Source organism: Naumovozyma castellii, chromosome 1 (genome assembly GCF_000237345.1).
Source record: "Naumovozyma castellii chromosome 1, complete genome".
In the NCBI taxonomy this organism is placed as follows: domain Eukaryota; kingdom Fungi; phylum Ascomycota; class Saccharomycetes; order Saccharomycetales; family Saccharomycetaceae; genus Naumovozyma; species Naumovozyma castellii.
In genome coordinates, this window is record NC_016491.1 from 2,446,118 (window position 1) to 2,457,930 (window position 11,813).

Sequence of the window (11,813 nt, forward strand, 5' to 3'; positions counted from 1 at the left end):
AACCAAACTCCTTTGTTGTTTAAAAAAAATTTCCATTACCACCTTCTCACTTAATAGGAATAATAGGTTCGCTCTAGATTCTACGTTGTTTGCCCCATTCCCTTTTCACCAAGTAACATCTATGATTTGCACCTAAGTTTTTTGAAATAAGTCATACTAACTAATTGTGCCAAACTTTCTGTACGTTCGGCTTTTTCCAAAATGAACTCATGCTTTAAAAGTTGAGGGGTTGATAACCTTGCTTCAGGGTCTACTCTTAAGCACTCATCCATAAAGTTTTTAAGAACAGGTCCCACTTTTTCTGGTTCTTTTAAAATTGGCTTCCCGTTTGTAGTAATCAAATATAATGCCCTTACAGGTGTCTCATGTAAATATGGTGGTTCTCCCTCGATCATCTCTATAATCATAATACCTAAAGACCAAACATCCACTTTTGGACCATATTCCTTACTGGCAATAACTTCAGGTGCCATCCAATATGGAGTCCCAACCATAGTAGTTCTCTTAGTGTTTGATTCAGTCAGTTGGCCACAGAACCCAAAATCAGTAATTTTAATATCACCATTCATTGATAATAATATATTATCTGATTTAATGTCCCTATGGACTATACCTCTGGAATGTAAGAAATTTAAACCAAATAATGTCTCTCTGCAAATGGTAGCCATTTGTTCCTCTGTCGGAGTGAAAAATGAAACGATATCGGCTAACGACCCACCATCCATATATTCCATGACAATCCATAAGGTATCATGTAGTAAATAGGAATTGATGAAATTGATAATATTTGGATGTTGATATTCCTTTAGTACTAACATTTCTGTCCAAATCATTTGTAGTCTAGGTTGTATTTTCAAATCAATTTGCTTTATGGCAACGGAAATATCTGTTCCAATTTCATATGCAGTATAAACGATACCTGAAGCTCCCTCTCCGATTCTCTTTAATTTACGATATCTCTCATTGGGGTTTCTAAGGCTACAAGTTAAGCATAACTTTTCATATATTTTTGTTTGGAAAATATCTTCTGGTCTCTTTGGAGTCCTTTGGATAGATTTCTCTTGAGAAGATTTAACATCTTCAATGGAATTATTCATATTGGGAGATAATTGAGAGCTACTGTAAGAAACAAGTTGGAAGGCAGACAAACAAAGTTAGTAATGGGGAAACAGAAAATGAAAAAAGGACTAAAAATACTTACTTCTCAGTTGGATTTGGTGGTCTCGCAGGTGGTGCCGGTGCTGGTCTTGAAGGTTTTAGAAAATTATTAGAGGCACTGATATTGTCATCATCTCTGTTTTCTGGGGAGCCTGGACATGTCATAATAGTAGAGAAATAGGGTTCAGAGGATGAATATGATTGGTTTGAATCTGGGATACTATCGACTTTAAAAGTTGCCATTATCTTAGGTTCGGATTTGTTTTCTTGGGTATCTTGATAAAATTGAACGATATCCAGTATTGCTTGTATATCGGTATCCTGTTGATACAATTCGATACCACTTGATTTCAAAACAGTTTCCCATTCCTTAGGAAGATTTACAAACTCGTCTTTATTCGGATCATAATAAACATGCGTAGGATGTTTCATATCATATGGCTTTGAAATTTTTATTGTTGGCTTCCGGATGAGGGAACGTACCAAATCAATGACTTTGTTTTTCGATTCAAGATCTTTACTTGAAGTTGATTTATTTTTCATCGAGTGAACAAAGGTGGTAAACACCCTTTTAATTCCATGATTTTGCCCTCCTGACACAAATGGACCACTAATAGCAGAAGGAACCTTGTAAACCATGGCCTCTTCCGAATATTGGTTTTCTGCTTTGGTGGAAGAGTCCTCTTCTAAAAGTTGCAATCCTGTGACAGTGTCATTTTTATTTTTGTCATCGGAAGATGTCGATGACATTACTGGTGTCAATGGTGGACTACTAATCAATGACGCAAATGTCATTCTCTTGGTACTGGATGAGTTTTGTTGAGAATTAGGCACTGAAGAGATTGAGTTGTAGTTTCCCGAAGATGTCTCGTCATTGTCAGCGTCACCATACGTCTTTTGATTTAGTAAACTTGTTTTGTTTCTCAATCCAGGCGATGAAAGCAAAATATAGCTGCCTTTCATATTTTTGGAGCCGAACGATGACTTTGAATTTCCTAGAGATGGAAAGGATAGCTGAGAGACGTGAACCGGGTCAGGGGAACGCACTCTATTTTCGAAAGTAAAGCAATCATTACCATTCTTGTCACAATTTCTTATTGATGAATATTTTGGATCCAATGTCTCTTCCTCACCTAAGGAAGGGCTGTTTAATTGTAAAGAATCATTGGATGAGGAATTCCATTTGAAATTGCTTGCAAATGAAGTATTATCTAAATCATCTAGTGCTTTCCAGAACCCATCTTCTTCGATACTCTCGTTACACGAGATAACTATACTACTCATGCCAATTGTTGATCACTGACTGTTTTTTGGTTTGCGTTGTACTGCTTTATTGTTAAGAAGTGTGCAAACTTCTGTTAAAAGGTATGTTTATTTTTGCAAATGGACAAAAATGTGTCGAGCAGAATTTAGGGGACAGTTGATTTCTTGGCGAAGAGAGTTTCCCTCGAAACAAAGACAACAAAGGTTTATACCGGTGGAGTCTGGGAAAATTTTGGTAGTTGTAATCTGTAGCGTAAATACATGAATACTCTCCTACTTTACCAATCAAAACATCCCTCTACCTGCACCTCTGTTTATGGTTGTAGACTGATTCCGAATTTGCAGTGTCAAAAAAAGGTCGGCGGCTATTTTCATAATGGGTCACCCGGCCGTTCCCAGAAAATTTTTTGGAATTTTCAAATTTGAAAAATTTTCGAAATTTCAATTTTCAAGCTCATCGCAAATTTTCTTCAATGCTTATAGTTTATTATGGATTAAGTGTACCCAGTTGATTAGATACCAGGAACACACGAAACACACTCAAGAATCCTAAGATGCCAAGATCTAAGCGTTCCAAGTTGGTGACTCTAGCCCAAACTGATAAGAAAGGTAGAGAGAATAAAGAAAGAATTTTTGATGAAGTGAGAGAAGGATTAGATACATACAGATACGTCTGGGTTCTATACTTAGACAACGTCAGAACACCAGTGCTACAAGAAATTAGAACTGCATGGACAGGATCCAAGTTAATCATGGGGAAAAAGAAGGTCCTTGCGAAGGCACTTGGTGAAAAGAGAGAGGAAGAGTACAAGGAAAACTTATTCAAGTTGGCTAGCTTATGTACCGGTGTCACCGGTCTACTTTTCACTAATGAAGATGTTGACACAGTAAAGAACTACTTCCAATCATATGTTAAACTAGACTTTTCCAGACCAAATTCAAGGGCTCCTTTAACATTTGTTATCCCAGAAGGTATAGTCTATTCCCGTGGTGGTCAAATCCCAATTGATGACGATATCCCAATGGTGCATTCTTTGGAACCTACTTTAAGAAACAAATTTGAAATTCCAACGAAGATTAAGGCCGGTAAGATTACTTTAGATTCCCCATACCAAGTTTGTCAAGAAGGTGAAAAATTAGATGTTCGTCAAGCTTTAATCTTAAAACAATTTGGTGTTGCTGCATCTGAATTCAAAGTCAAAGTGGCAGCCTATTATGACAACGAAACTTCTACTGTGGAAAAGACTGAAATAAACATTGAATCAAAGGATTAATCATAAAATCAAATCTAATTTTCTTTTGTACATTATATAAAATAAAATTCAACTTTTTATTCATTAAATTAACAAATATCTTCCCAATATTTCTGCAATCTTCGCAAATCGTGTATTAGGAAACTTTGGGGGTTCAGATACGTAATTATTATGTTTTTCATATCAAGCTTCCTTTTTATACGAAATAAGGTATTAAAGATAAGATTAGCAATCCTTAATTGCTCCACATTAATTCTTTCTTGTGCATTTTCACTTCTCTCGTTTGCAACCATTTGCTCAATGAGTGAATCCAATCCATATATGACGAAGGAATTGTATTCAATCGTATTCTGCTCATTGACAGCTTCAAACTTCATCAGATACATGTATAAATATTGTAACTTATTCAAAAATAATACACTGATGGAGGTACGACTTCTAATTATGGCACCCAATGATGATTTAGTACCTTCTGAACTCTTAAGATCATGCTCAATGACAGAACGAGCATCTGCACTCAGAGTAAAAATTAATGTCCTGGTTTTATTCAGGTGAGGAAGGTCCTCTGTAAGCAATCTATCTACCACTTCATGGATGGTCAACTCTTTCTCTTCGTCTTGCTCTTTATCATCCATCTAAAGTTCCTCAGTGCTGTTCCCATTCAGTCCATAATCTTCGATTTTTGCCGTGTTGATTTTTTAACGGACTCATTTCAAAATCTACAAATTATTTCAAGTGTACTTCAAGAACAAAGATATATAAGGACCCCAAAGATTGACACACATACACATGTCGATATACAGAGTAAGTGGTACTCTCTTGAAAGTACAATGTCCCAGACTGCTGGCTCAGTCTTCAAGGATTTTCTCCTCGTACCACAAGGAATATTCCACTGTAGTGAATCCACCACCGAATGAGGAAACAGGGGACTCTGTCAACACGGATATGGAGTTCCAACAATCGAATAACAATTCGTTGGCTGCCCAAAAGAAGATGAATGATGAAATTCTAGAACGGTTCAAGTCATTGGCGCAATTTCCTCTTGAAGAATACGAAACGTTAAAGGGAGAAGAACAGGGAAGATCATTGACTCAGAAGGAAAAGCAACTGGACGAGGAACTTACCGAGTTTTTGAGACAATATTCGCAATCTAATTTAACAGTGGTAGATGCTGCTTCCACCACTGCTAATGCAACTTCAATCGGTTCTTCATCTACTGATTTCGATAATACCACGAAGTATCCTTACTTAATCCCCTCTGCCACCGACAAGCCATATACGAAACAAGAGTTATATTTGCGTCAAATGCAACATTCATCCCGTATGGGGAAGTTGGGAGCTGAAATTAAAGGTATATACAAGCCTCATCTGGACGTTACTTCTCCCCTATCTGTGGACAAGTTGACTATTAACAAATTGATGGCTGCTGGTGTCCATATGGGACATTCTACTACCTTATGGAGATCGAGTACCCAGCCATTCATATACGGTGAATACAAGGGAATCCATATCATTGATTTGAATAAGACATTATCGTATTTGAAGAGGGCCTGTGCTGTCATTGAAGGTATTGTAGAGAGAGGTGGCCTCGTTTTGTTTCTTGGGACTGGTGAGGGACAAAAGAGAGGGTTGGAGGAAGCTGCAAGGAGAACGCATGGTTATTATGTGTTTAATAGATGGATCCCTGGTAGTTTGACCAACTCCACTGAAATTTCTCGTAATTTAGAGAAACATGAAATTGACGAGTTAGACCAACCTACCAATAGAGAATTGAATTCTGAGGAGAGCAAGATTGTCAGTAAACCTGATCTACTGGTGATATTGAACCCTACGGAGAATAGAAACGCCATACATGAGGCTATGAAATCAAGGGTACCCACCATCGGGATCATCGACACTGATTCTGAGCCCTCGTTAGTCACCTACCCAATACCGGGGAATGACAATACACTACGTTCAGTCAATCTGCTGTTGGGAGTACTAGCACGTGCGGGGGAGAGAGGACTTCAGAACAGAGTGAAAAGAGCAACAAAGCCAACGCCCACTGCAACTGCAACTACCACAACAACAGACACCCCTGTATAGTTATCTACTTGTACATACATAACCATAACGACTATTTATTGTGTCTCAACTCATTAGCCGCTGACATCTATTTGGTGTTGGGCCAATCAGCGCCGAGAAGGGCCCATCGCGCAGTTTTCGAGAGCCGATTCAATTCTCCATTTCTTTATCTGAATTGAAATCAATATAAGAACCTTTGGTCCTGTTACAAACACCCACTGTTGCACCTAGTATACTCCTAGAACACACAGATTTAAAGAACAGTCACCCACAACTATAATGTCTGCTACTACTACCACTGACGCTCACAAGATCCCAGACTATGCCGCCTCCGACTACTTCAAGTTCGCCCTAGCAGGTGCTATCGGTTGTGGTACTACCCATAGTTCCTTGGTCCCAGTTGATGTCGTTAAGACACGTATCCAATTGGAACCTACCGTCTACAACAAAGGTATGGTTGGTTCGTTCAAGAAGATTATCGCAGACGAAGGTGCTGGTGCCTTATTGACCGGTTTCGGTCCAACTTTATTAGGTTACTCTGTACAAGGTGCCTTTAAGTTTGGTGGTTACGAAGTGTTCAAGAAGTTATCTATTGACACCATCGGGTACGAAAATGCTGTTCATTACAAGAATTCAGTCTATATGGGTTCTGCTGCAGTGGCTGAATTTTTGGCTGATATCGCCCTTTGTCCATTGGAAGCCACTAGAATTAGATTGGTTTCTCAACCAACCTTTGCCAATGGTCTTGTTGGTGGGTTTTCCAGAATTTTGAAAGAAGAAGGTGTTGGGTCCTTCTACAGTGGGTTCACTCCAATTCTTTTCAAACAAATTCCTTATAATATTGCTAAGTTCTTAGTCTTTGAAAGAGCCTCAGAAGTATACTACGGTATTGTCGGTGCCAAGGAAACCTTATCTGATATGACAAACACAGGTATTAATTTGTTATCCGGTTTAACTGCTGGTTTTGCCGCTGCTTTCGTCTCTCAACCTGCTGATACCTTATTATCCAAGGTGAATAAGACAAAGAAGGCTCCTGGTCAATCCACTATTGGGTTGTTGGCCCAATTGGCTAAACAATTAGGTGTCATTGGCTCCTTCGCCGGATTGCCTACTCGTTTGATTATGGTTGGTACATTGACCTCATTACAATTCGCTATCTACGGTAGTTTGAAGAACACTTTGGGCTGTGGTCCAACTATTACTATTGGTGGTGGAGGTCATTAGAATGTCCAACGGGACCGATAAACTGGCATATTAACTAAACATTCTATTCGCCAATACATTACAAAAAAAGCAAAAAAAAAAGTTAAATATTCCTCTGTTATTATTACTGGTAAATAGTATACTATTCCCATTTTCTTCTCTTATATATATATTACTAATAAATAAATATTCGTTAATTTATTAGAGATTTCTACGTCCTTATACAGAATACTCACTTCACGATAGTTCGCGTTTACTTTTTTTACTTAACTGACACGTTCGTTTATTTTGAACAACTTAAGAAACGTAAACGTAAACGAAGTACAATATTGAACAGTGCATCTCAGCAAGGCTAAATCATTCACTCACTATGCCAGGACCTTTATTATTTGCAAAGTTAAGTGATTCACTTCTCTTCAAGCCAGTCCAAGCCACTGAAAAGAATAACCTAGTCTTGGAATTGTCTAATCATGATTCAAGAATCAGGCCAAGCTCCGAAGACGAGTTTCCCCTATCAAATAGCGAACAAATCGCAGCAGTGCTGGGGTTCATCAGATTGAAGTTGAACAAATATGTTGTCATTGCAAATACATGTGAAAAAACTGGGAAGATCAACGACCATATCATCTATAAAGTGACAAAGTATTCTATTGTTTCACCAAACCCAGCACTAGATTTAAAATTGAGTTCTGAGGAATCAGAATATTTACATCTGTTGGAATCACAGTTGAATAAATCTAAACTGTATTTCTCGTACACTTACGATTTGACTAATTCTTTACAACGAAATGAATATAACGATCAAGTTTCATGGAGGAATGCTGACACCAGATTCTTTTGGAACTATTATTTACAGAGTGACTTGATGAGCTTGGCTGACAGTGATGGTGACCAATGGAGTCAGTTTATTCAGCCTGTCATTTATGGATATGCTAAGGTTATTGACACCGGATTAAACGGTTCACCAATTTCGCTTGGGTTGATCTCTAGACGTAGTAGATTTAGAGCTGGTACAAGATACTTCCGCCGTGGTGTTGATGAGGAAGGTCATGTTGGCAACTACAATGAAACAGAACAGATATTGATAGTAGAAAAGAACGCTGATTCGCGAGAAATATATTCTCACGTTCAAACAAGAGGCTCTGTCCCAGTTATGTGGGCTGAAATTAACAATTTAAAATATAAACCAAATTTGGTCCTTGGAGACGAGTCATTATCTTTGGATGCGATAGGGAAGCATTTCAGTGAACAAAAGGCTATTTATGGTGATAATTATCTTGTTAATTTGGTGGATCAAAGAGGACACGAATTACCTGTTAAGGAATCATATGAAAGTGCAATTAATGCTCTAGGAGATCAACATCTAAATTATGTTTATTTCGACTTCCATACTGAATGTCGTAAGATGAGATGGGAAAGGGTGAAATTATTAATTGACAGATTAACTCAACTAGGATTGAGCAATAATGATGTTTTCCATACCATCATCAACCTCCGTACCAGGACAGGTGAAGTTAAATCAGAACAAAGTTCTGTGGTGAGAACTAATTGTATGGATTGTTTGGATAGAACTAATGTTGTTCAATCAGAGATTGCACAATGGGTCTTACAAAGAGAATTCGAAATGTCCAACTTGGTTGAGAATAATAGCATCTGGTCGGATAATAATAAAATATTGCTGAGACATTTCCGAAACCTATGGGCAGATAACGCCGACGCAATAAGTTTATCCTATTCAGGGACTGGTGCTTTGAAGACAGATTATACAAGAACGGGGAAACGTACTTATATTGGTGCCCTTAATGATCTTATCAATTCTATCTCAAGATACTATCAGAATAATTTCACCGATGGGCCTAGACAGGACTCATATGATTTAATTCTTGGTGAGTTTAAACCTTCAAAGGATGTAACCACTGTTGGATCACCATTTTATGATAGAAGGCCCTTTTATATTCAATTGGTGCCTAGTGTTTTATTGGCAGCCATGACTGTTATGTTTGCTACAATTTTCTTCCCCAAGCAAGGTGAATTTACATGTGGTAATAATCTTTTTTATTTCCTATCAGCGTTATTCGTTGCATTATGTTCACTTGGGTTCATGTTTAGTAATGGTATTCAATATGTTAATTGGCCAAAATTAATAAAGGTCCGATTCTTAGATATTGAACAAAACATTGACAAGGAGAAGCAATTTAATGGATTGCATTACTTGCCAAGTGCCAAATTTTCGAAACCTGGTGTGTTTAAGAGAGATTGATAACAAAACAAAAAGTTGTAATATAAAATAATATAATAATGATAATACTAATAATATATTTATATATATACATATAGACTAATTTACAATTACAAAAGAAAAATGTATACTTATCTATCTATTTATTTTCCACTTTTGGGGCAGTCTTCCAAAATTTATTACCTTCATGGTGCACCAAATACATGTTCTTCTTCAAATCAGTTTTATCAAATTCTAATGGAGCATTAAATGAGAATTCTGGGAAGATCAATACGTCACTCATTAATTTAGGTAAGATCATATTATGGAACTTTTTCCAAGTAATTTTAGCATTCAATCCACTCTTCATATAATCATTAAAATAAGTAAATACGACATCGGTCCATAATGCGGAACCAGTCCAACTCATTACGTTCAAATCATTTCTCACATTAATATCTAATTGTTGCTCCTCCTTCTTCTTCAAAGTCATTTCTGTGATTTGAGCCACAATTTCTCTCAAGATGGGATGTCCCTTCTTACACTGAATGATCCATGTACCAAATTGTAATCTTCTTACGTATTTGGATCTCCAATCTGGGGTTTGAGCATCATGTTCCACACCCATAATTATACCAATCTTGCCAAGGTTTACGGCCTCGGGGATCCAATTGGGGATGGGTTGAATGGGGACTGTATCCACATCGGCGTATATCCCTCCTCTAGCTAAAAGGATTAAATATTTAAAGAAATCGACTCTTAAGATTCTGGAAGGTAGAGCCTCGTATGCTTCCAAAACTTCCGGTATAGTAGAATAATAATGATATATTAAAGCTTTAGCTAAATCATCATTTAATATTTCATGAACGAAACCTGGGTTATGTTCGTCCCAAATTTTCTTCTTTTCCATGATATCTAGATGCGAAGCATCATTTGCCCAAACTTGCCAAATAAAGGCGGGGAATCTTCTTGAATTGTCGTAATCAAAAGTATAGGCCAGTTTCTCACGCAAGGTGGCGTCCACTAATGGTGGTTTCAATTCATTAATTTTCTTTTCTAGGATTCTACGTTGTTTGGCGAATTGCTTTGTTTGTTCGTCCTGTCTTTGTTTCAATTCCTCTGCTAATTCTTCGAATTGATCCAAAACAGTTTGGTCCTGTTTTTGGTTTGATGTGGCCATGTTGATATTTTGTGATATTTCCTTTGGTAAATTCTGCAATATCTTTTGTAGGTCAGATGCCTTGGAATTATTTAGGAATCTCATTAGAATTGCTATGGATATGATAATGGAAAGCAAGATCCATACCCATCTTTTCACATTCAGGATGGGGTTTCTTCTTCCTGACTTGGTCATATTAAAGAGGTATGCTATTATGTGTTTATGTAGTGTATTATTTAGTTGGAAGTAACTTAGAAAAGAAGAACAATAGAAATATAATTTTCCATAATTGAAAATGAAAAAAAAAAAGTTTCATAATATAATAACAATATTCATGCGAACAGAGATTTATCCACTAGGACAAACTGTTTAAGCATCTCCTGTAGGACGCTATATGCAGCTTGCACATGAGGATCAGCTATCAATGCAGAACCTCTTTGCTGAGCTTCACCTTGCAATGGTGCATTCACTGTGATGACCACGTCCACTTGAAACTCTTGTAATCTAATGAGTCCCACACATGAAACGACAGTCTCCTGTTTGGAGTCCTCCTTACCCCACTTTTTGACTGTATATTGAGCTGCAATACAACAAGGTTTCTCCTGGACTTGATCCACTTGTAGCACTTCCCAATCGAACGTTTGGTTATCGTCCTTGGTAGTTTCATTCAGACTGACGATGTCCTCCACATGGACCTTCAACGCTTCTTTCAAGTCCTTGGGGGCCACTGGTTGCAACAGGTCCACTATGATGGACTCGTTCAATTGCAACCCATCGTTGAATTGTTCGTTTTCATCCCTGCTGTTGACGTAGACCTCCTGTGCGTCCGGAACCTGTCTCAGTAGGGAGGCATCAAGGAACCCTTTGGGGATCACTGTGGTAATAGCTCCGCCGTATAGTTGTACTGGTTCCAAGCTCATTCTGCGTTGTTGCTGTCACTGTTCTTGCTGGTATGAGTGTAGTAGTAGTAGTAGTTGTTGTATGAGTGTATAAAGTTGTTCACCGCGAAAAATCTTCGAGATAGTAAACTTCATGTCACAGCAAACAAACACACAAACAAGCAATGTCACATCAATTGAAGGTCCAACTACGCTCTGCCACCGCCAAGGCCCCCACCAAGGGGTCTCTCACCGCTGCAGGGTACGATATCTATGCGTCTGCCCCAACAACTATCCCAGCACAGGGTCAAGGTCTGGTGTCCACGGACGTGTCCTTCACTGTTCCTCAAGGCACATACGGTCGTATTGCCCCCCGTTCAGGATTAGCAGTAAAGAACGGGATCTCCACTGGTGCAGGTGTGGTGGACAGAGACTACACGGGGGAGGTGAAGGTGGTGTTGTTCAACCACTCCACTAAGGACTTCCATGTCGAGGTGGGTGACAGAGTAGCCCAATTGATCTTGGAGAGGATCGTGGAAGACGCAGAGGTCGTTGTGGTGGAGTCTCTAGAGGAGAGTGCCAGAGGTGCTGGTGGGTTTGGTAGTACCGGTAAATAG

The 11,813-nt window shown here is 38.3% G+C and overlaps 9 protein-coding genes across 9 annotated transcripts; 5 read left to right on the plus strand and 4 right to left on the minus strand.

Moving 5' to 3' along the window:
• Positions 1–119: 119 nt before the first annotated feature.
• On the minus strand, positions 120–2,442 carry NCAS0A12350 (STE20 family serine/threonine-protein kinase; the record flags this gene model as incomplete). Its single annotated transcript, XM_003674125.1, has 2 exons — positions 120–1,119; positions 1,202–2,442. The coding sequence occupies 2 exons, from the start codon at positions 2,440–2,442 to the stop codon at positions 120–122; spliced, it is 2,241 nt and encodes a 746-aa protein (XP_003674173.1).
• Positions 2,443–2,975: 533 nt separating this feature from the next.
• On the plus strand, positions 2,976–3,695 carry MRT4 (ribosome assembly factor MRT4; the record flags this gene model as incomplete). Its single annotated transcript, XM_003674126.1, has 1 exon — positions 2,976–3,695. One exon carries the CDS (start codon positions 2,976–2,978, stop codon positions 3,693–3,695), a length of 720 nt encoding a protein of 239 aa, XP_003674174.1.
• Positions 3,696–3,763: 68 nt separating this feature from the next.
• On the minus strand, positions 3,764–4,309 carry SHU1 (Shu1p; the record flags this gene model as incomplete). The annotated part of the gene is made up of 1 exon (XM_003674127.1): positions 3,764–4,309. The coding sequence occupies one exon, from the start codon at positions 4,307–4,309 to the stop codon at positions 3,764–3,766; it is 546 nt and encodes a 181-aa protein (XP_003674175.1).
• Positions 4,310–4,463: 154 nt separating this feature from the next.
• On the plus strand, positions 4,464–5,759 carry MRP4 (mitochondrial 37S ribosomal protein uS2m; the record flags this gene model as incomplete). Its single annotated transcript, XM_003674128.1, has 1 exon — positions 4,464–5,759. One exon carries the CDS (start codon positions 4,464–4,466, stop codon positions 5,757–5,759), a length of 1,296 nt encoding a protein of 431 aa, XP_003674176.1.
• Positions 5,760–6,017: 258 nt separating this feature from the next.
• MIR1 (Mir1p) lies at positions 6,018–6,962 on the plus strand (the record flags this gene model as incomplete). The annotated part of the gene is made up of 1 exon (XM_003674129.1): positions 6,018–6,962. The coding sequence occupies one exon, from the start codon at positions 6,018–6,020 to the stop codon at positions 6,960–6,962; it is 945 nt and encodes a 314-aa protein (XP_003674177.1).
• A 349-nt stretch (positions 6,963–7,311) lies between these two features.
• On the plus strand, positions 7,312–9,201 carry NCAS0A12400 (SAC family polyphosphoinositide phosphatase; the record flags this gene model as incomplete). The annotated part of the gene is made up of 1 exon (XM_003674130.1): positions 7,312–9,201. One exon carries the CDS (start codon positions 7,312–7,314, stop codon positions 9,199–9,201), a length of 1,890 nt encoding a protein of 629 aa, XP_003674178.1.
• A 118-nt stretch (positions 9,202–9,319) lies between these two features.
• Positions 9,320–10,513, minus strand: NCAS0A12410 (uncharacterized protein; the record flags this gene model as incomplete). The annotated part of the gene is made up of 1 exon (XM_003674131.1): positions 9,320–10,513. The coding sequence occupies one exon, from the start codon at positions 10,511–10,513 to the stop codon at positions 9,320–9,322; it is 1,194 nt and encodes a 397-aa protein (XP_003674179.1).
• Positions 10,514–10,650: 137 nt separating this feature from the next.
• Positions 10,651–11,238, minus strand: MOG1 (Ran GTPase-binding protein MOG1; the record flags this gene model as incomplete). The annotated part of the gene is made up of 1 exon (XM_003674132.1): positions 10,651–11,238. The coding sequence occupies one exon, from the start codon at positions 11,236–11,238 to the stop codon at positions 10,651–10,653; it is 588 nt and encodes a 195-aa protein (XP_003674180.1).
• A 143-nt stretch (positions 11,239–11,381) lies between these two features.
• On the plus strand, positions 11,382–11,813 carry DUT1 (bifunctional dITP/dUTP diphosphatase; the record flags this gene model as incomplete). The annotated part of the gene is made up of 1 exon (XM_003674133.1): positions 11,382–11,813. The coding sequence occupies one exon, from the start codon at positions 11,382–11,384 to the stop codon at positions 11,811–11,813; it is 432 nt and encodes a 143-aa protein (XP_003674181.1).